The sequence below is a fragment of the Mustelus asterias genome, chromosome 3 (genome assembly GCF_964213995.1).
Source record: "Mustelus asterias chromosome 3, sMusAst1.hap1.1, whole genome shotgun sequence".
Taxonomy (NCBI): domain Eukaryota; kingdom Metazoa; phylum Chordata; class Chondrichthyes; order Carcharhiniformes; family Triakidae; genus Mustelus; species Mustelus asterias.
In genome coordinates, this window is record NC_135803.1 from 94997099 (window position 1) to 95020116 (window position 23018).

The 23018-nt window shown below is 41.7% G+C and overlaps 1 protein-coding gene across 4 annotated transcripts in view; it reads right to left on the reverse strand.

The window, feature by feature from the left end:
- The window catches only part of dcaf1 (ddb1 and cul4 associated factor 1), a 102455-nt gene that overhangs the window by 67269 nt on the left and 12168 nt on the right, over positions 1 to 23018 (reverse strand). For 2 of the 4 annotated variants that reach the window (XM_078209366.1, XM_078209367.1), the window contains exons 2-5: positions 18525 to 18642; positions 12666 to 12742; positions 5636 to 5709; positions 1159 to 1272 (exon numbers count right to left, since the gene is read on the reverse strand). In XM_078209366.1, coding sequence (XP_078065492.1) covers positions 1159 to 1272; positions 5636 to 5709; positions 12666 to 12742; positions 18525 to 18634 — 375 coding nt within the window. In that variant the 5' untranslated portion in view covers positions 18635 to 18642. Of the gene's footprint in view, positions 1 to 1158; positions 1273 to 5635; positions 5710 to 12665; positions 12743 to 18524; positions 18643 to 19245; positions 19266 to 20719; positions 20899 to 23018 lie in introns of those variants that run through there. The other 2 variants (XM_078209365.1, XM_078209368.1) reach the window with 2 other exon arrangements.

Consider the following 23018-nt stretch of genomic DNA (forward strand, 5'->3'; position numbering starts at 1 on the left):
CAGTTCATTAAATGACTTAACACTGAAAATTAACTGACGTAAATGGGAAAATGAATGTTGGCTTAAGGCATTTGGGAATAAGTGTGGGAAATTGAGTTGAGGTAGATCAGCCATAGTAACATTGATGGTGAAGCAGGCTCTGGAAGTGGGGGAGTGATGTGTGGCACTGCTTCAGAGGTTAAGATGGTGTTATGGTTCAGGTCAGAAACTCCAAAGTGCTTTATGGAGCTGGTCTGGATCATAGGTTTTGCACCTTGAATTTGGCCAGGGTAAGCATGATATACTTCACTTCAGGCATGATTCAAATGACTCACTAGGGAGCTTTTTATCAAACAAAGTTTATTTAAGAATATAGTTAACATGTATGGAAAGAAAACTGGCAATAATTTTTTTCAATTAGAAACAAAAACAAAACAAACACAATAATGTATAATCCTCAAATATCTAAAATGTTCCAATCAAACAAAACCCTTGAAACAGGTTCAACACAGCAAAGACTAAGCTCATGTGATATTGGAATGGAGTCCTTTGGTTGGAGAACTGAAAACTCTCAGTCTTGTAAGTTCTACTAATCCTCTTGACACACCCAGAACAGCTTCCAGGGAACGCCAGGTAGACTCTGGTCAAGCCACCAACAGCAGATTTTCTACTCCAGGAAAGCTTTCAGCTAACCCGCAGAATTTCCAATGAGAGAGAGCGAGCGACTTCTTTTTAAGCTTGCTGTCCCTTCTAAAACTAACACTCAAACATGCAGTTCAGAACTGAAAATGAAAGAGCTCCTGTCACCTGACCTGCCAACCAGTTTTTCTCCTAACAATGCAGAGCTATAAAAGATCCCACAGTAAAAAAATAAACAAACCCTCGTTTTAAGCAGCAATAAAAGGACATCTCCAGTCTAGCCAGCAACGATGATATCAGCTAAAGCTGCAGAGAGCATGATTTAAAAAGAAATCTCTTAAAGGTATACTAACATCACAATGGTCATCAACAATGCTACAGATGTGGGTGCTTCAATTAATCCAGTATATGATAAAGCTGAATGCTGTGCCCTTCATCACTTAACTTGATGACTGTACGGCCAGTTCACCATTTTAATACTTCATAAACTGGATACAGCCCAATAAGCGAACATCCTCACTCTCATCAGCATCCTCCTACCTTCTCCTGAAAGACAACAGCAGTTTCCAGTCCTGGCATGATATCCAACAGGAGACGGCACGCTGACGTGTTGACTGAAGAATCTCTACTGGTCATCACGTACGTATTCACCAACTGTCCAGGGGTCAAAGATAGAGGAAATGAGGAAAAATAAAATTAAAATATGTAAAGGAAACAAGCGTATGTTTTTCTGCTCACAAACAAATGGCACAGTGGCTTAGTATAGAACTTTTTGTAAAATACTCCTTCACACCCTCTCCATTCTATTAGCTAAAGGCAGCATGAGATTCAATCCTGTGAAATGTAAACTTCATGAACAGTTGTTTAATCATATCTAGAACAGCTGAACTGGAAGACATGGCCTGTGCTTGAATGGTGGTAAATTTAAAACTAATCTGCAGAATCACTGGCCTCAATTTTAACACCCCACTCTTCCCCACACTCCCCAAACCTCTACTGAACATGGAGACATCAGGATCACCAACCTCATTCCTGCCCCCTGAAGTCTTACCAGGCCATGAGAGATAGACAAGGCCTAATTAACATACCAAAGTCACAGCCCAGTGACTTCACTGGTGCAGGAACTTGAATTTATCAGCAAGCAATGGAAGGCCTGGCTTGTTGGATTTCCAGCAACTGATCTTTCTTATTTTATTTTCTTTAGTGCAGTAGGAGGCCCATTGAGTCTGTACCAACTCTTCGAGAAGCATCTTATCCACATCTGTCTCTCCCCCTATCCCCGCAACCTCACGCATTTACCATGGCGAATCCACTTCACCTGCACATCTTTGGACTGTGGGAGGAAACCGGAGCACCCAAAGGAAACCCACATAGACATGATGAGAACGTGCAAACTCCACACAGTCACCCAAGTCTGGAATTGAACCCAGATCCCTGGCTCTTTGCTAGCCACTGTGCAACATGCTGCCCTGAGGCAGGAGCTACCAACTCCCCAAAATGTCTCTTTCAGCACACCTTACAAGCTGGAGAAGCAGCAATATTCATTCTCCAGAAACCTTTGGCCTCCTTGAACCCACATCACCAACCTCCACCCTCAGCTTTCCTGACCGGGAGGCCCACCCCAACTTGGACCTCCTATGCTCATAGTTGGATCTCAAGGATATTGTTTCTGTGAATTTGATTGGATCACATGTATTAGTATACTGTGAAAAGTATTGTTTCTTGCGCACTATACAGACAAAGCATACCATTCATAGAGAAGGCAAGGAGAGAGTGCAGAATGTAGTGTTACAGTCATAGCTAGGGTGTAGAGAAAGATCAACTTAATGCAGGGTAAGTCCATTCAAAAGTCTGATGGCAGCAGGGAAGAAGCTGTTTCTGAGTCAGTTGGTACATGATCTCAGACTTTTGTATTTTTTCCCCAATGGCAAAAGGTGGGAGAGAGAATGTCTGGGATGCGTGGGGTCCTTAATTACAAACAACAAACAAGTGGTCAATCTAGAGTGACCTTCAGAGTTACAGTGGAAGCAGATAGTGTTCACTCACTTGAATAAAAATTATCTGGAATTTTTTTGGAAAATTTTATGGGGCACAGTATGAATGTGAGAATTGACATCCGTGACTGTAGCATGCTTGGAGAGAACAGGTCACACTGGATCTATAGTTCCCAAAAATTTCCACATTTTGGGATATTCTCAAGTCTAGGCCTGTTGCAAACTAAGTGCAGTAAGAAGTCTCACAACACCAGGTTAAGTTGGACTTTAACCTGCTGAGACATCTTACTGTGCTTACCCCAGTCCAACGCCGGCATCTCCACATCATGGCAAACTAAGTGAGCAAGATTGATTGTATCATGTGACTACCAGGATAGTAGGAATTGAACTAGGTAGACAATGTTCTGTTTTCTACTAACAATTTCTACGCTCCCATGTAAAATTGTATTAACAAATTTAATTCCCATAGACATACCAATGACAGGAGCTGTGGTCCCAAGCAGTAGCCTGGAGAGTTGGTGCAAGGGATTGTACTTCGTTACTATTTACTTTAGCGAGGCCAGGTATCCCCAGTTCAGTATCCAGAATGATGTGAAGCAGAAAACATTCAATGGAGTTGTTACCTTTCATGTAGTCACTCCTGGATGCAGCTGCATTCTGTGTAAGACCACACATTTACAGCAGCAATTAGCCATTTGGTCATTATGTTGGGATGATACTATCCCATTAAGAAAAGTATTTATGTTTCTTGTGAGGAGTAGGTTTAAAATTCAGCTTCATTTTACATGGTGCTGAATTGTCTGCAAAGCCAGGCAGCTCACATGCTGAGAATGCAGGCTAATGATCGATTTTAGCTAGGGATGGGTTTGTTTTCATCTGAGTTGGTGCATTTTTAAAATTTATCCTTTTCCCCATGGGGTTTCAGAGTAGGGTTTTAATTAGGTTGATTGTCAGTTATGTGCTTAAGGGGAGGAGCTAAGCTTACAGCAAAAAGCAGGCAGTTACTGCCCAGGTCCTGAAAGAAGAAAGGGGTGTCTCTCGCTCTCCTTCGGCTACTGTTTGGGATCTGCTAGGAGAAACAGCTCGGTCTGTCTCTCTCCCCACAGGTATCCTGGAGGCTCGAGGACTGGCAGCCCAAGTAGACAGTAAGCTTGTGTGCTGCTAACTGATATTGAAGAGTTTAAATCTATGAGAAATAGTTCTTGAATTGGAACTAATTAGAGGTAGGTTAGCAGTTAAGAATTGTATCTTATGTTCAAGTATTTCAATTGGTACAAGTTAAGCTAATTCATTTGTTATAGTTAAACTGTATTGTTAAGTAAGGTTTGTTTTAATAAAAGCTTCCTAACGTGTCAATCACATTTGGAGTGAAACACCTTGGGTGGAATTTTCCCATCCCTTCTGCCATGGGAATCGTAGCAAGTGGGGGGCAGACCATGTGATGGTCCGTTGACCGCGGGCAGGATTTTCTGGTCTGGGGGCGATTTTCGCCAGAAAATCCCATTCCTTATTCCCACACTAATGCCAAAATAGAAAAAACTGTTGGGATCTAGTCAGGTTTCAAAACATACTTTGGGGTTTCTGATCCAAACCTTGTACTAAACTGATCTCAACATCCTACTCTTCTCCCATTGTCCTGTTTCTTCTTCCTCTTCAAGTGTCCTCTACCCCTCCTATGAAAAATGTAGTGGTTGCTGCTTCAACTACTCTCAACGGTAAAGCAATCCACTACCCAAAAAAGGGCATAAATATAAATTCCTAACCCTGCCTCACTCAATTATAATTTTAAATTGATAACTCCTGATCCTTCCACGGAGAAAATCTACAAGCTCACGATATAAAATTCCCTCACAATGCCAGGATTTTCACCTGTACTATTAATCCCAGACATCCATCCTCAGTGCTGATCATTAACCCACCCCACTGGGGGGGGGGGGGGGTGTGTTTGGAATGGGAACTGGTGCAGGTGCACTTGGATCAATCAATGCTGCTTTAGATTGGCTGGTTAGGAGGAACAGGAGAGCAGGCCAAAGAGGATCCTCAAGCGATTTCATTCTCTTTTTGGAACAGAGGCTGAGTGTGATATCAGAGGAAAAGAAGAGACCCAAATTCACTTCCTTCCACTGTGTCGTTGGATTTAACATTTCTAGCATTGAAACACCTATTTTGCTGTCAAACTATTATTTTCTGTGATGAGGGGGGGCTATGGCTGTTAGTCGTTTACTACGCATATGCACCATGGTGTCCCCATCAACACCCATTACCCTATGAGGCAAGGTTGCAAACCCCTCCAATCACAGAACTATCCCCCACTACAAGTTCAAAGGAAAAGCAAGTAAAATTACTACTGTTTCACCTTATCATCAAAACCAAAAGCATAATCAGTTTCCCAAATTAAAAAAATTTGTCCTATGGTTTAAAAAAAATCTGGCTACCTACACAATAGAATGTGGTTACTTTGATCGGTTTACCTTGACTGATTTTGCAAACTGGAAATCACCTGCATCCTAGAACAGCTCCATCAAAGGTAGATGAGCTTTGACATGTGAGTTAGGTTACAAGGAGAGTAAGGGTGTTGGAAGCAGATTATCATTCAAGAGAATCAGGTGAATACTTGAAAAGAAAATTACAGAACTGTAGGGAAAGAGCAGACAAATGGGGTTAATTGGCTTGCTCTACCAAAGAGCTGGCACAGACACAATGAAATGAATGGCCTCCTTCTGTGCTGTGAGAATCAGAATGGCTGAGAAAGAAGCTACATGGCCCGTCAAATCCAGGCCGGCATGCTGTAGAGCAATCCAATCAGCTTCAGACACCTGCTCCAGGCCCACAGCTTTCTCAAGTATCATCCAATCTCCTTTTGAAATTATTGATCATCTTTGCTTCCACCACCCAAGTAGGCAATGTAACATTCTATGGTTCGAAGCATTTGGACTTCAAAAGGAATAGTTGCGCCTCATCTATGATTCTGCCCAAGTTTGCTCTTCATTGCATTCGCATTATTTAGCAATAGACATACATACCGAATTCATAAAATCATCATTTTTGAAGAGTATTTTTAACAGATGTCCAAGTCTACATTCTGGATCCGCTCGACCTGAAAAAAAACCCCCATATTATCTGCACATTGCAAAGACTAGCACATTTTTCATATTAGACTCCAGCAATCAAAGCTTAATAACTATTGGTTAAGGTCAGTTGAGTTTCATGTAGGGGTCAACCTGATATTTCACATCAATCTCAGGCAGAAGTGATACCTTTGCAAGAATGCCCAGAAATTGATTAGTAACATTTCCAGATCATAGAAAATCATAGAAACCCGACAGTGCAGAAAGAGGCCATCTGGCCCATCGAATCTGCACCGACCACAATCCCACCCAGGCCCTACCCGCATATCCCTACACATTTACCCGCTAATCCCTCTAACTTACGCATCTCAAGACACTAAGGGGCAATTTTAGCATAGCCAATCAACCTAACCCGCACATCTTTGGACTGATGAGAGAGTTCAGCAACTTCTTAAAATTTAAAAATGTTTCAAGTTGGATGGATTCTGTAAGATTTGTCTCTTTTTCAGACAAGCAGACAGCACAGCACAGGAGGAGACCACTGGCCTAGTCTTTGAAAAAACTGCACAATTACTCATACTCCACTTAGGGGGCGAGGAAAGGTGCGTTGTTTCAAAGCACCAGTGGCAGAGCAGCTATACAAGTTGAGATAATGCAGTAATTTGTTAGCATAACTGATATTGTTTTCTAATGTTTAAGGAGAATGTTTTAAAATTCAGCTGTTTTCTACAGGCAGTCAGTATTTATGGAATGAATACAGCTCAGATGCTGGGAGCGCAGGATAACTACTCATTTCAGCCATAAAGTGTTTACTTATGAGAGAGATAATTTTGTTTATAGATGAAGATTTCCCCTGGGGTTTTTGATTAGGTTGATTAACAGTGTCATGTGGTAAGGTAGTAAGGGAGGAGCTAAATCTGTAGCAGAACAGCTTTCAGTTGTGGCTGGGGTTTGTTTAAAGACAGGTCTGCAAACTGCTCTGAAACTCAATCTTGCTCTGAAAGCTTCAAGACTGATTACACCCCTTATAGCAAATAACTGAAACTTTAAGTGTATGAGAACATTGCTTACTTAGAACTGAAAGTGTTAAGTTAGAAATTACAGTTGTTTTCTTTTTTTTTGAACTATTGTTCTTTTGTTAAGAGTTAAACTGCTTCATTTTGTTAGAGTTATATTTAAATTGTATTGTGAAATAAAATTTGTTTTACTCTAAAAAATCCCTAATTTGTCAGCGGAATTATTCCTGGAGTGAAACATCCTATCCTTACATTTATACCAAAGTAGAAAAATTGTTGGCTTCCTAATGTAATTTGGGATTTTAGTCCAGAGCCCTAACATTAGGAAAATGAATGCATTTCAGTTATACTATACCATTACCAATGCAACCTGTGAAACAAAATGGGTCTTAGCCAGATGAATCCCTTCAAACTCACTTTCAGTTTGCAGCCAACTGGGTGAGGCTCATGGCTTAGGAACCAGCAGCACAGGTGATCATTCTTGAGCAAGAGATTTCAGTAATTACTTAAAAAGTACCTCACTGCCTAACATATTCCACATAGGATCTCATTGCACTGCTAGTACTAGTTCCCAGAACACAAACCACAAATAAAGGAGTAGGCCTTTCAAGCTTGCTCCACCATTCAATAAGACCATGAATGATCTTGAATCTCAAATCATCTTCCAATGCTTACCCACACTCCTTGATTCCCTTGGTAACCAAAAATCAATGTATTGGTTTTTAATATACTCAATAACTGAACATTTTCAGCCCCCAGGATAGATAGAGAATTTCAAAGGATTCACAATGGAGTGAAGAAATTTCTCCTGTTCAATCCTGAATGAGACTATGATCCCGAGTTGTAGACAATCCAACCAAAGGAAACATCCTCCCCGCATGTACCTTGTCAAACCCCTTAACTTTGTATGTTTCAATTAGTTTGCCCCTCGCTCTTCACTCGAGTGAATATAGACTAGTTGACTCAATCTCTCTTCATAGGACAAATCACACATTCCAGAAATAGTTTTGGTGCAACTTTTGTTGCATTCCCTCTAAGGCAAGTATACCCCTCCCTAGATAAGGGGAGGATACACAATTCTCACAATATAATTGAAAACTTCTTTACTCTTACACTCCCATCCTTTTGTTTTAAAGGTGAACAGACACTTCATATTCTTCAGCGTGCACTTCACCTGCATGTTATCTTTATGATTTGTGTACAAGGGCACCCACTTCTCTCTGAATACCAACATTTCCCATCTCTCACCATTTAAAAATACTCCACTTTTTTCCTACCAATTGGCTAACTTCACACTTCTCCACATTATATTCCATCTGCCACATTCTTATTCACTCACTTAACTCGCCTAATTGCAGCATCGGCATTCTCCCTAACCTCTTTCTCATAGAATCCATACAGTTTAGAACAGTGGTTCCCAAACTTTTTTCACTGGGCCGCACTTTCGGAATAAAAATTTGCTCGTGCCACATCGAATTTTTTATTGATAAATACATTCTAAAACAAAAAAAACAACTCCCAGCAGTGCTGGATTCATAACATAGAACACAACTACTTTATAATATCATGGGACATCCAGAAAGTATAAAACAATGCTTGTTTAAACCATGTTTAAATGTTTCTTTGATTGTTCTTGAATCTTCCCGCCACACCTGCCATCCTCTCTCGCCGCACCAGTGTGACGCACCGCACCCTTTGGGAACCACTAGTTTAGAAGGGGGCCATTTGGCCCATCAAGTTTGCACCATCAACAATTCCACCCAAGTTCTTACCCAGTAAACCCTATGTATCTACCCTGCTAGTCTCCTGACACCAAGGGGCAGTTTTACATGGCTAATCAACCTAACCTGCACATCTTTGGACTGTGGGAGGAAACCGGAGCACCCGTAGGAAACCCACACAGACACACAGAGCACATGCAAACTCCACATAGACAGTGACCCGAAGCTGGAAGTGAACCAGGGTCCCTGCTGCTGTGATCCAAGCTTGTGTTTTTAAATGATAACTTTTTTGCTTGTAATCTCTCACCTAACCTTTGCACCAGCAGCAAACTCGGATGCATTGTTCTCAGTTCCCTCATCTAAATCATTGATAGGGATTGTAAGTAGCAATCATCGATGGGGATTCTAAGTGGCAGAGACCCAAGCATTGATCCCTGTGGTACCCTATTAATTATAGCCTGTCAACCTGAAAATGACCCATTCAATCCTACTTTGTTTTCTATTCATTAACCAATCCTTAATCCATGCCAATATTACCATGAGTTTTATTTGTGTAACACTTGGGTGGCACCTTATCAAATTTTTTTTTTAAAATTCAAATCAGCTGGTTTTCCCCTCACCTACCATGCTAGCTACACCTTCAAAAACTAATTCCCTTCCATAAATCTGTTAAATCTGATCAGTATTAGGATTCTTGAAGTGCCATGTTACCAAATTCTCTAATAACTGATTTCCTTATTATTGATGTCGAGCCAAATAGCCTGCTGTTGCCCATTTTTTCTCTCCCTCTTTCCTTGAATAGTTACGATTGCTACCAATGGCAACTCAGAAATAATGGAGTGGCAGCACAATTATACAACTGGTTACTTGGAGTTTTGCAATGAGTCCAATTGAAATCACACACTAAACATATGCCCTCTCTGGAAACCATATAACCTGGAGTGAAACATCCTATCCTTACATTTATACCAAAGTAGAAAAATTGTTGGCTTCCTAATGTAATTTGGGATTTTAGTCCAGAGCCCTAACATTAGGAAAATGAATGCATTTCAGTTATACTATACCATTACCAATGCAACCTGTGAAACAAAATGGGTCTTAGCCAGATGAATCCCTTCAAACTCACTTTCAGTTTGCAGCCAACTGGGTGAGGCTCATGGCTTAGGAACCAGCAGCACAGGTGATCATTCTTGAGCAAGAGATTTCAGTAATTACTTAAAAAGTACCTCACTGCCTAACATATTCCACATAGGATCTCATTGCACTGCTAGTACTAGTTCCCAGAACACAAACCACAAATAAAGGAGTAGGCCTTTCAAGCTTGCTCCACCATTCAATAAGACCATGAATGATCTTGAATCTCAAATCATCTTCCAATGCTTACCCACACTCCTTGATTCCCTTGGTAACCAAAAATCAATGTATTGGTTTTTAATATACTCAATAACTGAACATTTTCAGCCCCCAGGATAGATAGAGAATTTCAAAGGATTCACAATGGAGTGAAGAAATTTCTCCTGTTCAATCCTGAATGAGACTATGATCCCGAGTTGTAGACAATCCAACCAAAGGAAACATCCTCCCCGCATGTACCTTGTCAAACCCCTTAACTTTGTATGTTTCAATTAGTTTGCCCCTCGCTCTTCACTCGAGTGAATATAGACTAGTTGACTCAATCTCTCTTCATAGGACAAATCACACATTCCAGAAATAGTTTTGGTGCAACTTTTGTTGCATTCCCTCTAAGGCAAGTATACCCCTCCCTAGATAAGGGGAGGATACACAATTCTCACAATATAATTGAAAACTTCTTTACTCTTACACTCCCATCCTTTTGTTTTAAAGGTGAACAGACACTTCATATTCTTCAGCGTGCACTTCACCTGCATGTTATCTTTATGATTTGTGTACAAGGGCACCCACTTCTCTCTGAATACCAACATTTCCCATCTCTCACCATTTAAAAATACTCCACTTTTTTCCTACCAATTGGCTAACTTCACACTTCTCCACATTATATTCCATCTGCCACATTCTTATTCACTCACTTAACTCGCCTAATTGCAGCATCGGCATTCTCCCTAACCTCTTTCTCATAGAATCCATACAGTTTAGAACAGTGGTTCCCAAACTTTTTTCACTGGGCCGCACTTTCGGAATAAAAATTTGCTCGTGCCACATCGAATTTTTTATTGATAAATACATTCTAAAACAAAAAAAACAACTCCCAGCAGTGCTGGATTCATAACATAGAACACAACTACTTTATAATATCATGGGACATCCAGAAAGTATAAAACAATGCTTGTTTAAACCATGTTTAAATGTTTCTTTGATTGTTCTTGAATCTTCCCGCCACACCTGCCATCCTCTCTCGCCGCACCAGTGTGACGCACCGCACCCTTTGGGAACCACTAGTTTAGAAGGGGGCCATTTGGCCCATCAAGTTTGCACCATCAACAATTCCACCCAAGTTCTTACCCAGTAAACCCTATGTATCTACCCTGCTAGTCTCCTGACACCAAGGGGCAGTTTTACATGGCTAATCAACCTAACCTGCACATCTTTGGACTGTGGGAGGAAACCGGAGCACCCGTAGGAAACCCACACAGACACACAGAGCACATGCAAACTCCACATAGACAGTGACCCGAAGCTGGAAGTGAACCAGGGTCCCTGCTGCTGTGATCCAAGCTTGTGTTTTTAAATGATAACTTTTTTGCTTGTAATCTCTCACCTAACCTTTGCACCAGCAGCAAACTCGGATGCATTGTTCTCAGTTCCCTCATCTAAATCATTGATAGGGATTGTAAGTAGCAATCATCGATGGGGATTCTAAGTGGCAGAGACCCAAGCATTGATCCCTGTGGTACCCTATTAATTATAGCCTGTCAACCTGAAAATGACCCATTCAATCCTACTTTGTTTTCTATTCATTAACCAATCCTTAATCCATGCCAATATTACCATGAGTTTTATTTGTGTAACACTTGGGTGGCACCTTATCAAATTTTTTTTTTAAAATTCAAATCAGCTGGTTTTCCCCTCACCTACCATGCTAGCTACACCTTCAAAAACTAATTCCCTTCCATAAATCTGTTAAATCTGATCAGTATTAGGATTCTTGAAGTGCCATGTTACCAAATTCTCTAATAACTGATTTCCTTATTATTGATGTCGAGCCAAATAGCCTGCTGTTGCCCATTTTTTCTCTCCCTCTTTCCTTGAATAGTTACGATTGCTACCAATGGCAACTCAGAAATAATGGAGTGGCAGCACAATTATACAACTGGTTACTTGGAGTTTTGCAATGAGTCCAATTGAAATCACACACTAAACATATGCCCTCTCTGGAAACCATATAGCCACCAAGTGAACAGGAACATGTCCCCAGTTAACTGAACAAAGGGGGATTCTCTGCGTTAGTGCTTCTCAATCACAACACTATTTTTTGTTTTCCCAAAACATTTTTTAAAAGTTTTGCTCATGTCACTGGTATGATTACCTAGTCTGAGAAACCAAAGCAATTGAATTAGGTTTTTATTCCAGTAAATAGGTTTTAACCATTTAAGAGAGTGTCTTAATGATGCATTTTCATTCAACTCATTCACAGGAAGGTGGCTAGCACTGCTGCTTCACAGCGCCAGGAACCCAGGGTTCAATTCCAGCTTCGGGTCACTGTGTGGAGTTTGCACATTCTCCCCGTGTCTGCGTGGGTTTCCTCCAAATGCTCCAGTTTCCTTCCACAGTCCAAAGATGTGCGGGTCAGGTTGATTGGCCATGCTAAATTGTCCCTTAATGTCAGGGGATTAGCAGGGTAAATATGTGGGATTACGGGAATAGGACCCGAGTGGGATTGTGGCCGGTGCAGACTTGATGGGCCGAATGGCCTCCTTCTGCACTGTAGGGATTCTACAATTCTAAATGGAGCCATGTTAACAGTCATGGTCAGGATTACTGTTTTCTGAAGACAGCACTGTAGCTCAACTTTTATTGCTATTCCAAGCTAAATATGTCACCGAGCACCAACTGCAACATTTGTCCCAGTAGTGACTTGTCATATGCAAGGTTCAGTTGGATCTGGGCACCAAAATGATCACATCTATTTGCATACATTCCCTATTTGTTGGTCTCTGCAATTGCTGCCCAGTTCAATGGCAGATCTCTTCTCAAATAACACTATTCAGATTTGGTCGGAGGGTCAGCTGTTGCCACTACACCTATTGAAATGCAAGAGGTTAAGCTTACCTGGGTGTCTATCATCAAAAGGATCAGGGTCAGCCTTATGGTACTCCTCAGTCTCCTTCTCAATGAGGTCTGAAATTCTAAAAAGAAAAATGACCATTCTTTCAGCACAGTAACCCGAAATACCATCTTCAGGCTATTTAATCTGTGTTACATCTATGTCCCCAGTTAACTGAACAAAAGGGGGATTCTCTACAGTAGTGCTTCTCAATCACAACACTTTATCGTTTTCCTGAAACATTTTAAAAAAGTTTTGCTCATGTCACTGATATGATTACCTCGTCTGAGAAAACAAGGCAGCCAAATTAGGTTTTTATTCCAGTAAATGGGTTTTAACCATTTAAGGGAGCGTCTTAATGGTGCATATTCATTCAACTCTTTCATGGGGAGATGGTGGCATTGTTACTGAATTAGTAATCCAGGGACCTGGGAACAAATTCCACCATGGCAGATGGAAAAATTTGAATTCAATAAAAATCTGGAATTAGAGAAGTCTTATGATGACCATGAAACCATTGTTAATTGTCAAATGTCTTTTAGGGAAGGAAATCTGCTGTTGTTACCTGGTGTGCCCTACATGTATCTCCAGATCAACAGCAATGTGGTTGACTCTTAACTGTCTTCTGAAATGGTCTAGCAAGCAGTTCAAGGGCAATTAGGGATGGGCAATAAATGCTGGCCCAGCCAGCGACACCCACATCCCATAAATGAATTTTAAAATTCATACTGCAATGGATTATAAATATATATTTATGTTTAAAATTTCAGATTTATTCTGCAGGCAGCCAGTGTGTCTGGCAAACATTTAGCTCAAGGGTTGTAAAAGCAAGTTAAAAACTAATTTCAGCTAGGTACTTGGTACATTGATAGCGCTAATGGACTTCTATTTACTTAAGTTTCCCCATGGGATTTCTGACTAGAGTGATTGACAGGGTCATGTGATGATATGGTTTTATGTGCAAAGCTAAGCCTGTAGCAGAAAAGTACCTTTTGCAATTCTAGCTGAGAACTATTTGAAGACTGAGGATGGAATCCTCTCTCCCCCACCACCGTCATGGGAACTATAGCGAGCAGGACAGAAATTTTGACAGACCATTTAAAGGTCCGTTGACCTTGGGCAGCAATTTCCGGCCTTGGGGCGAGCGCGGCCAGAAAATCTCATCCTGGGATTTTTCTCATCCAAGCTGCCTGAGGCTCATTTTCACTTAAAGCTTCAAGACTGTTGACTCTCAATGTAGCAAGTATATTAATGGTTGATAACAGTATTTAACTGGCATTTACATCTGTAAGAGGAATGTTGCTTATTTGGAACTGAAACAGTGATTAATTAGAAATTAGTTTCCTTTCACTTTCAAATGTTGTTCAACTATTAACAGTTAAGCTGCTTCATTTGTTAGATTTTACTATTAAAAATCCCTAATTTGTCAGTGGAATTAGTCCTGGAATGAAGCATCCTATCTTCACATTTATGCCAAAATAGAAAAATTGCTGGCGCCTAGTCTGGCATCCTAACGTAATTTGTCTAGGGCCCTAACAACTCCAAAAATTGAACCGATTCTGACGTGATCATCCAAGCTTGTGTTTTTAAACAAAAACTTTTCTGTTTGTAATGGTGACTGCTTTTCTTGGGGAATGGAACACTTTCCACTTTGGTGAGTCAGTGTTGGCATCAAGCACTCACAGGTGTAGTTTGCATAATTATATGCAGAATAAAGCTCCTCCTATTGTTTTGTGGGTTATCTCATGGCCTAATCTAAACGGAGAAAGTTTCCCTTTACGTGAGTGACATAGGTCTGACTCAAGCAGAGTTCATAGAACATAGAACCCTGCAGTGCAGAAGGCAGCCATTCGGCCCATCGCGCCTGCACCAATCACAATCCCACCCAGGCCCTATCCCTGTAACCCCATGCATTTACCCTAGCTAATCTCCCTGACATTAAGGGGAAATATAGCATGGCCAATCCACCTAACCCGCACATCTTTGGACTATGGGTGAAAACCGGAGCACCCGGAGGAAACTCATGCAGACACAGGGAGAACATGCAAACTCCACGGGAAGGTGAGGGCAGGAATGGAGTGAGGTGGAAGATGAATGTGTGGCTGAGGGACTGGTGCAGGGGGCAGGGATTCAGGTTCCTGGACCATTGGGACCTCTTTAGGGGCAGGGGTGATCTGTATACAAAAAACGGGTGGAACTTGAATCACACGGGGACCAATATCCTGGCCGGTAGGTTGGCTAAGGTTACTGGGGAGAATTTAAACTAGATAGGTTGGGGGGAGGGGAGCTAGAAGAGTTGACTAGGATCAAGGAACTAATTGATGGGGTGGAGGATGCAGGGGTAAGGGGAATTACAAAATTAATGGTAGAGGAGAGGGTGCAAGTGAATGAAGGCGGTAATTTAGATAAGGGAGTAGAGGGAGAGGGTGTTCGCGACTCATCAAAGCGGGTCCAGATAAAAGCTGGAATAAGGACACTTTGCCTGAATGCACGAAGCATTCGGAACAAGGTAAATGAGTTGATGGTGCAAATCAGCACGAGTGGGTACGATCTAGTGGCCATTACAGAAACGTGGCTGAAAGGTGACCAGGACTGGGAGATGAATATCCAGGGGTATCAGGCGTTTAGGAAGAATAGACAGGAAGGAAAAGGTGGTGGGGTCGCGCTATTAATAAGAGATAATATCAGGGTAGTACTGAGGGATGACATAGGCTCTGAGGAACAAAACGTGGAATCATTATGGGTAGAGATGAGGAATAGTAGAGGGAGAAAGACACTAGTAGGTGTGGTATATAGGCCCCCAAATAATAATGTTGAGGTAGGGAGGGCTATAAACAAGCAGATAAGGGATGCGTGTAAAAACGGAACGGCAATAATCATGGGGGACTTCAACATGCACATTGACTGGCAGACTCAAGTCGGTAAGGGTGGAATGGAGGAAGAGTTCTTAGAATGCTGTCGGGATAGTTTCCTTGAACAGCATGTTACGGAACCGACGAGGGAACGAGCTATTTTGGATCTGGTATTGTGTAACGAGGTAGGTAGAATTAAGGATCTTATTGTGAAGGACCCTCTTGGGTCTAGTGACCACAATATGGTCGAATTTCTGATTCAGATGGAAGAGGAGAAAGTTTGGTCCCAAACCAGTGTCCTCTGTTTGAACAGAGGGAAATATGATAGGATGAGGGATGAATTGGCTAAGGTAGACTGGGAGAGCAGGCTGGCAGGTAGGATAGCTGAGGAACAGTGGAGGATTTTTAAGGAGATCCTTTTCAGTTCTCAGCAAAAATATATTCCAGCAAAAAACAAGGATTGTAAGAAAAGGGAGAACCAGCCGTGGATAACGAAGGAAATAAAGGAGAGTATTAAAATAAAAACAGCTGCGTACAGAGTGGCCAAAAATAGTGGAGAAACAAGTGATTGGGAAAAATTTAAGAAACAACAAAGAGAGACTAAGAAAGCGATAAAGAAAGGAAGGATAGACTATGAAGCTAGGCTAGCAATTAATATAAAAAATGATAGTAAAAGTTTTTATAAATATATAAAAAGGAATAGAGTGGCTAGAGTGAATGTTGGACCCTTGGAGGACGAGAGGGGGGAGTTAATAGTGGGAAATGAGGATATGGCTGAGTCTTTAAATAAGTTTTTTGTGTCGGTCTTCACGGTGGAGGACACAAATAGTTTGCCAAATATTAACGATAGAGGGTTGGCAGCAGGAGAAATACTTAATACAATTAATGTTACCAGAGAGGCAGTGCTGGGTAGACTAATGGGACTGAAGGTGGATAAGTCCCCGGGTCCGGATGGAATGCATCCCAGAGTATTGAAAGAAATGTCAGAGGTAATAGTGGATGCGTTAGTGATTATTTATCAAAACTCGTTGCATTCTGGGGTAGTGCCGGTTGATTGGAAAACGGCTAATGTTACGCCGCTGTTTAAAAAAGGAAGGAGACAAAAGGCCGGTCAGCTTAACGTCTGTAGTAGGGAAAATGCTGGAATCCATTATTAAAGAGGAGATAGCAGGGCATCTGGATAGAAATGGTTCGATCAATCAAACGCAGCATGGATTCATGAGGGGAAAGTCGTGCTTGACGAACATGTTGGATTTTTATGAAGATGTGACTAGGGCGGTTGATGGAGGAGAACCGGTGGATGCGGTGTTTTTGGATTTCCAAAAGGCGTTTGATAAGGTGCCCCATAAAAGGCTACTGAAGAAGATTAGGGCACACGGAGTTGGGGGTAGTGTGTTAAAGTGGATTGGGGACTGGCTATCCGACAGGAAGCAAAGAGTCGGAATAAATGGGTGTTTTTCCGGTTGGAGGAAGGTAACTAGTGGCGTGCCGCAGGGATCGGTACTCGGGCCGCAACTGTTTACCATTTATATAGATGATCTGGAGGAGGGGACGGAGTGTAGGGTAACGAAGTTTGCAGACGACACAAAGATAAGTGGAAAAGTGAATCGTGTGGAGGACGGAGAAGATCTGCAGAGAGATTTGGACAGGCTGAGTGAGTGGGCGAGGATATGGCAAATGGAGTATAACGTTGAGAAATGCGAGGTTATACACTTTGGAGGAAATAATAACAAATGGGATTACTATCTCAATGGAAACAAATTAAAACATGCTACCGTGCAAAGGGACCTGGGGGTCCTTGTGCATGAGACGCAAAAGCCCAGTCTGCAGGTACAACAGGTGATCAAGAAGGCAAATGGGATGTTGGCCTATATTGCGAAGGGGATAGAATATAAAAGCAGGGATGTCTTGATGCACCTGTACAGGGCATTGGTGAGGCCGCAGCTGGAATACTGTGTGCAGTATTGGTCCCCTTATATGAGGAAGGATATATTGGCATTGGAGGGAGTGCAGAGAAGGTTCACCAGGTTGATACCGGAGATGAGGGGTTTGGATTATGAGGAGAGGCTGAGGAGATTGGGTTTGTACTCGTTGGAGTTTAGAAGGATGAGGGGGGATCTTATGGAGACTTATAAGATAATGCGGGGGCTGGATAGGGTGGAGGCGGAGAGATTCTTTCCACTTAGTAAGGAAGTTAAAACTAGAGGACACAGCCTCAAAATAAAGGGGGGTCGGTTTAAGACAGAGTTGAGGAGGAACTTCTTCTCCCAGAGGGTGGTGAATCTCTGGAATTCTCTGCCCACTGAGGTGGTGGAGGCTACCTCGCTGAATATGTTTAAAGCGCGGATGGATGGATTCCTGATCGGTAAGGGAATTAAGGGTTATGGGGATCAGGCGGGTAAGTGGTACTGATCCACGTCAGATCAGCCATGATCTTATTGAATGGCGGGGCAGGCTCGAGGGGCTAGATGGCCTACTCCTGCTCCTATTTCTTATGTTCTTATGTTCCACACAGACAGTCACCCAAGTCAGGAATCGAACCCGGGTCCCTGGTGCTGAGGCAGCAGTGCTAACCACTGTGCCACAAAACTAATTTATTTACATTATATATACTAAGCTACACGTTCAGTATACCTCTGTTGCATGCAGACTATTTCATATTCCTTAGAGTTCCTAGCCCACGAGTGCTGATGTTACTGTTACATCACGATACGCATCAATATATCATCACCCATTGTGTGACATCTACAATACTGTAGTGGCAAATGCTGACCTTGCCAGCGACATTCACATGAATGGAAAATAAAATTGTCCAGCTACTGTCTCTCAAACGCAGGCTTGACTCCTCTCTTCCCCATTCCCAATGTACATTTTACCCCCAACCACTCCCAGTTCATCACATCTTACCATCCTCAGCATCCAATTTTTCATTCAGAATGCCATAAATCCCAAGATACACTAATGTTTTGTCTTGAGTCTGAATTTCCAACCTCTACATTCCTAACTGCTTACTTGGTCAAGACAGGGACAACATTCTGCCCATTGTTGTTCTCCCTCTCCCATTGCTCCAGTAATGAAGTGAGCTCAGCTTTGGAATCAACATTTGCAGGAACAGAAGCCATTGTTGAGCCTGGTGAGAGGGCAGAGAAAGAGACAATAAATTGTTAGGTACACTAGATCACCACTCTCTCCCTCCCTAGTCCATTCCTTATAAAATACTTATCTTTGAGATTGAATTTTAATTCCAGCCGATTTGGGATTGGAACCTACACAAAATATTGCACCTTTTATTCTGACAGTGTTGTACTAACATAATACCAGAAAGACGGTGCAAAAGCTTTGGGATTCCCACTGACGGATGAGTTGCACAAGCTTAGTATCCAAGGCCACATCACTCGAACCGAGGGTCAAAATTCACCCGTGACTGTCTCACAACCAGAGTGATCTCAGTCAGTAGCAGGTTGATCATTTAAATGTTTCTTCTCTTCCCCCAGTCTATGTTAATCCCATCTGGTCAAAGTCAGTTTAAACACCAAAGTGGATTTATTGCACTTTAGCAGACCAGACCAAAAATAACAGCAATGAGGGAGAAACTGTTATGGTCAGAGGGCTTTTTTGTGCTACTCATTACTTGGAGTCAGTGACAGTCAATGCTGAGTTAACCCTCCAGCTCCAGCAAGTTGCTAAGAGAGCGCTGCATTGTAAAATATCTTTGGCATGGTTTGCTGCTCACCCTTCTTTGCCGGTGGCGCTCAGCAAACACTTAGTTACAGACACTTGAGCCTATCTGGCTGTGGGTTACGGATCAAACCAAGCTTTCTTGCTCCCTCCTCTCTTTCATATTGCAAGTCGTCGTCATTGTACAGTAAAGGAGAAACTGCATAAATGAATATTTCAGGTCGTGCACTTTTGAGAGGTCAACCGGACACAAATAAAAATATAACAACAAGGCAGATATTTTATTCTGGAAGCTTGGAATAAAGTTGCAAACACTTGAGATTCCCCCTCATGGTATACACCACATGATGCGCAGTCTTCAACTTGTACAACATTTTCTAAAATCAAATTTGAAAGATGTAATCATCAGACCCAATCATCCACACACATTATAGATTCATTTAATTGTTTTGCAATGCTCTTAATTCATTGTTTCAAATTACTCCCCACAAAGATGTCCGGGTTAGGTTGATTGGCCATGCTAAAAATTGCCCCTTAGTGTCCTGAGATGCGTATGTTAGAGGGATTAGCGGGTAAAATATGTAGGGATAAAATAGGTAGGGCCTGGGTGGGATTGTGGCCAGTGCAGACTCGATGGGCCGAATGGCCTCTTTCTGCACTGTAGGGTTTCTATGATTTGTCCATGTACCATCCACTCACACTAAAGGTGAAGAGAATTGTATTTTTGTAACTTAGCTGAACACACCATGAGGATTACACAACGCACACTTTACTAAAACTGCATTGACAATTCTGCTATTACAGCAAGAATTTGCAATTATACAGAGCCTCTAACATACTAAAACCACCCCAAGATGTTTCTCAGGATCATTATTTGACAAAAGGTTGACATCAGCCAAATGAGGAGGTATCATGACAAATGACCAAAAGCATGGTCAAAGAAACAGCTTAAAGAATCAAAAAGAGCTGGAGAAAAAAGGGAACCTTCCCCTTACGGAGGCAATTTGAGTTCAGGCCTTGGCAACTGAAGACGAGTGGAGGAGTGATGAAAATCAGGCACGCAAGATGCCAGAACTGTAAAAGTATAGAGCTCTTGAAGGACTGTAGGAAATAAAGAGTGCTAAGGCCACGGAGGGACACAAGGATAAGAGCTTTCAAATCGAGAAATTGCCAGACAGGATATCAGTAAGCACAAGGGCAGTGGATGAATGGGATGTGGTGTGAATTAGGTTACAAGCAATTTTGGACGAACAAGTTTGTGGAGGAGCAAGGTGCAAGATTGACCAGGAGTGCATTGGAATAATTGTATATATAGGAAATGTTTGTTGAACGAGAGATGATAACATCAGATGAGTTGAGACTGGTTGAAGATGAGCAATGTTACAGAGATGGAAGCAGGCAGGTCTTGATGATGGAGAGGATATGGGATTGAAGCCCAGTTTAAGATTAAATAAAAAAACCAAGCAGAGTGTCCTATCGTGCGTGGATGAAGGACAGTCAATAAGATAAAATTCCAAGTATCTGATTACCTGAGTAACAAGACTTGGCACTCCAAAGGCGCCACCAAATGATCAAGTGACTGGAACTGATGCTCCCCTCTGAGTTCAGAAGACTGTGGGTTCAACTTCCACTTCAGGACTTGAGGACATAATTCAGACTGACACTCCAGTGCTGCTGCATCGTCTCTCAGACAAGATGTCAGACGAACCTGCACAGGTGATGGCAAAAAACCTCTATGGCTATATTCAAATAAGAACAGGGCATTGATCCATCAATCAATATCAAAGGAGATTAACTGGCCACTTTTCTCATTACCACATGGGGGATTATATTGTGCTCAAACTGGCTGCCATTTCTCCCTACATTATAACAGCAACCATACTTGCAAAGTAATTAGTTAAATGTGATGCTTTTTGGAATGTACTTGTGGGAAATGTACTGTATAAACACAAGTTCTTTCGTTCTATATAAGCATTTGTGTCTCAGTACTGGCCTTCCCTTACGAGTACCCTATTCAAAAAAAGCGATTTTTTTTGCAACATTTAACAAAGGATAAATCTAATGTAATGACTTCTATTTATTAAAGAGCTGTGGAAGCTAAGGCTCACATGCCCAGTCAATCTTGATCGCCAGTATAGTCCTCTATTTCTTTATCCCTAATGCAATTCTTTAGCTTCCCTTTAAATGTATCTATGCTTTTTGCCTCAGCTACCACTTGTCTGCATTCCAATCATTCTCAGGGTAAAGAAGTTACTTCAGAAACACTAATTTGCAGTAATGTTACAATGGAATTATTAAATGGGATTTCTATTAACTTCATAGATATGGAAATGAGAAAGAGTTCAATGTGAACTATAAATAGCAGCAATGTCACGAGGAATAAGCATTGTGCGGTGTGTGTGGACTATCTACTCACTGACATAGTACAATTACAGATTGTGTTCTTCCACACTTGTGTCGTGCCTAGAGAGAACATTTTACACTGAGGCGAGGTACTTGCACGGGGTACTACAGATTAAAAGGCACCTCTTCTTCCCAGCACGCTACAACTTACCATGGTACATCTTAAAGTCCTCATTATGTTTCTCAAAAGTAGAGCAATGTTTTCATGCTGTTCCTGATACAATTATGTTTGAAGATCACTGTGCTGGTGTAACACAACTCAAAATACAGCTGTGACTGGGTAAGACAAGAGTCATATTTGCTTTGCTGGGTGTTTCCACAGTTCAAGTAGACAAAATTTTATATGGATAAATGTGCGAGTGTTCAATGCAGCACAAAAGAACATTGCCGTGCTAACAGTTTCAGCAAATTTCAATTTGAGATAAGAGTTTACCATGAATAACTCTAAATTACAGAAACATAATTGTGCACATGAACTGGTCTAATACCCCGCTTATCATACTGCGATATCACTCATAGCTTAGTTATATTCTCTTTCACCAAGGAAAACATCCATTGACTCTGTCTACAATTCCCGCTGCCTTGGCAAAGCAGCCAGCATAATTAAGGACCCCATGCACCCCGGACATTCTCTCTTCCACCTTCTTCCGTCGGGAAAAAGATACAAACGTCTGAGGTCACCGACTCAAGAACAGCTTCTTCCCTGCTGCTGTCACGACTTTTGAATGGATTTACCTTGCAATAAGTTGATATTTCTCTACACCCTAGCTATGACTGTAATACTACATTCTGCACTCTCTCGTTTCCTTCTCTACAAACGGTATGTTTCGTCTGTATGGTGCGCAAAAAACAATACTTTTCACGGTATGTTAATACATGTGACAATAATAAATCAAATCAAGTGGAATTTAAATGGAGGGAGGCAATGGCCTAGTGGTATTATCTGGTATAATCCAGAAACTCAGCTAATGTTGTGGGGGTCTTTGTCCGAATCCTGCCAAAGCAGATGGTGGAATTTGAATTCAATAAAAAATATCTGGAATTAAGAATCTACTGATGACCATTGTCGATTGTCATAAAAACCCATCTGGTTCACTAATGTCCTTTAGGGAAGGAAATCTGCCATCCTTACCTGGCCTATATGTAACTCCAGAACCACTGGAGCTCAACTGTCCTCCAAGGGCAACTAGGGATGGGCAAGAAATGCTGGCCAGCCAGCAACACCTATGTCCCACGAATAAATGAAAAAAAAAACAAAACACCTTTAGAATAAGATGCCTCACAAAAAGGTGCATCAACCTAAAGCAGGGAATTATCATCATAGAATCAAGTAAACACTGCCTTCATTCTGCTCTCAATTTCCCCACTAACGTTAGATTACGGTCATACACTTCACAACAGGAGATGTAAAGGGGATTTACTTCT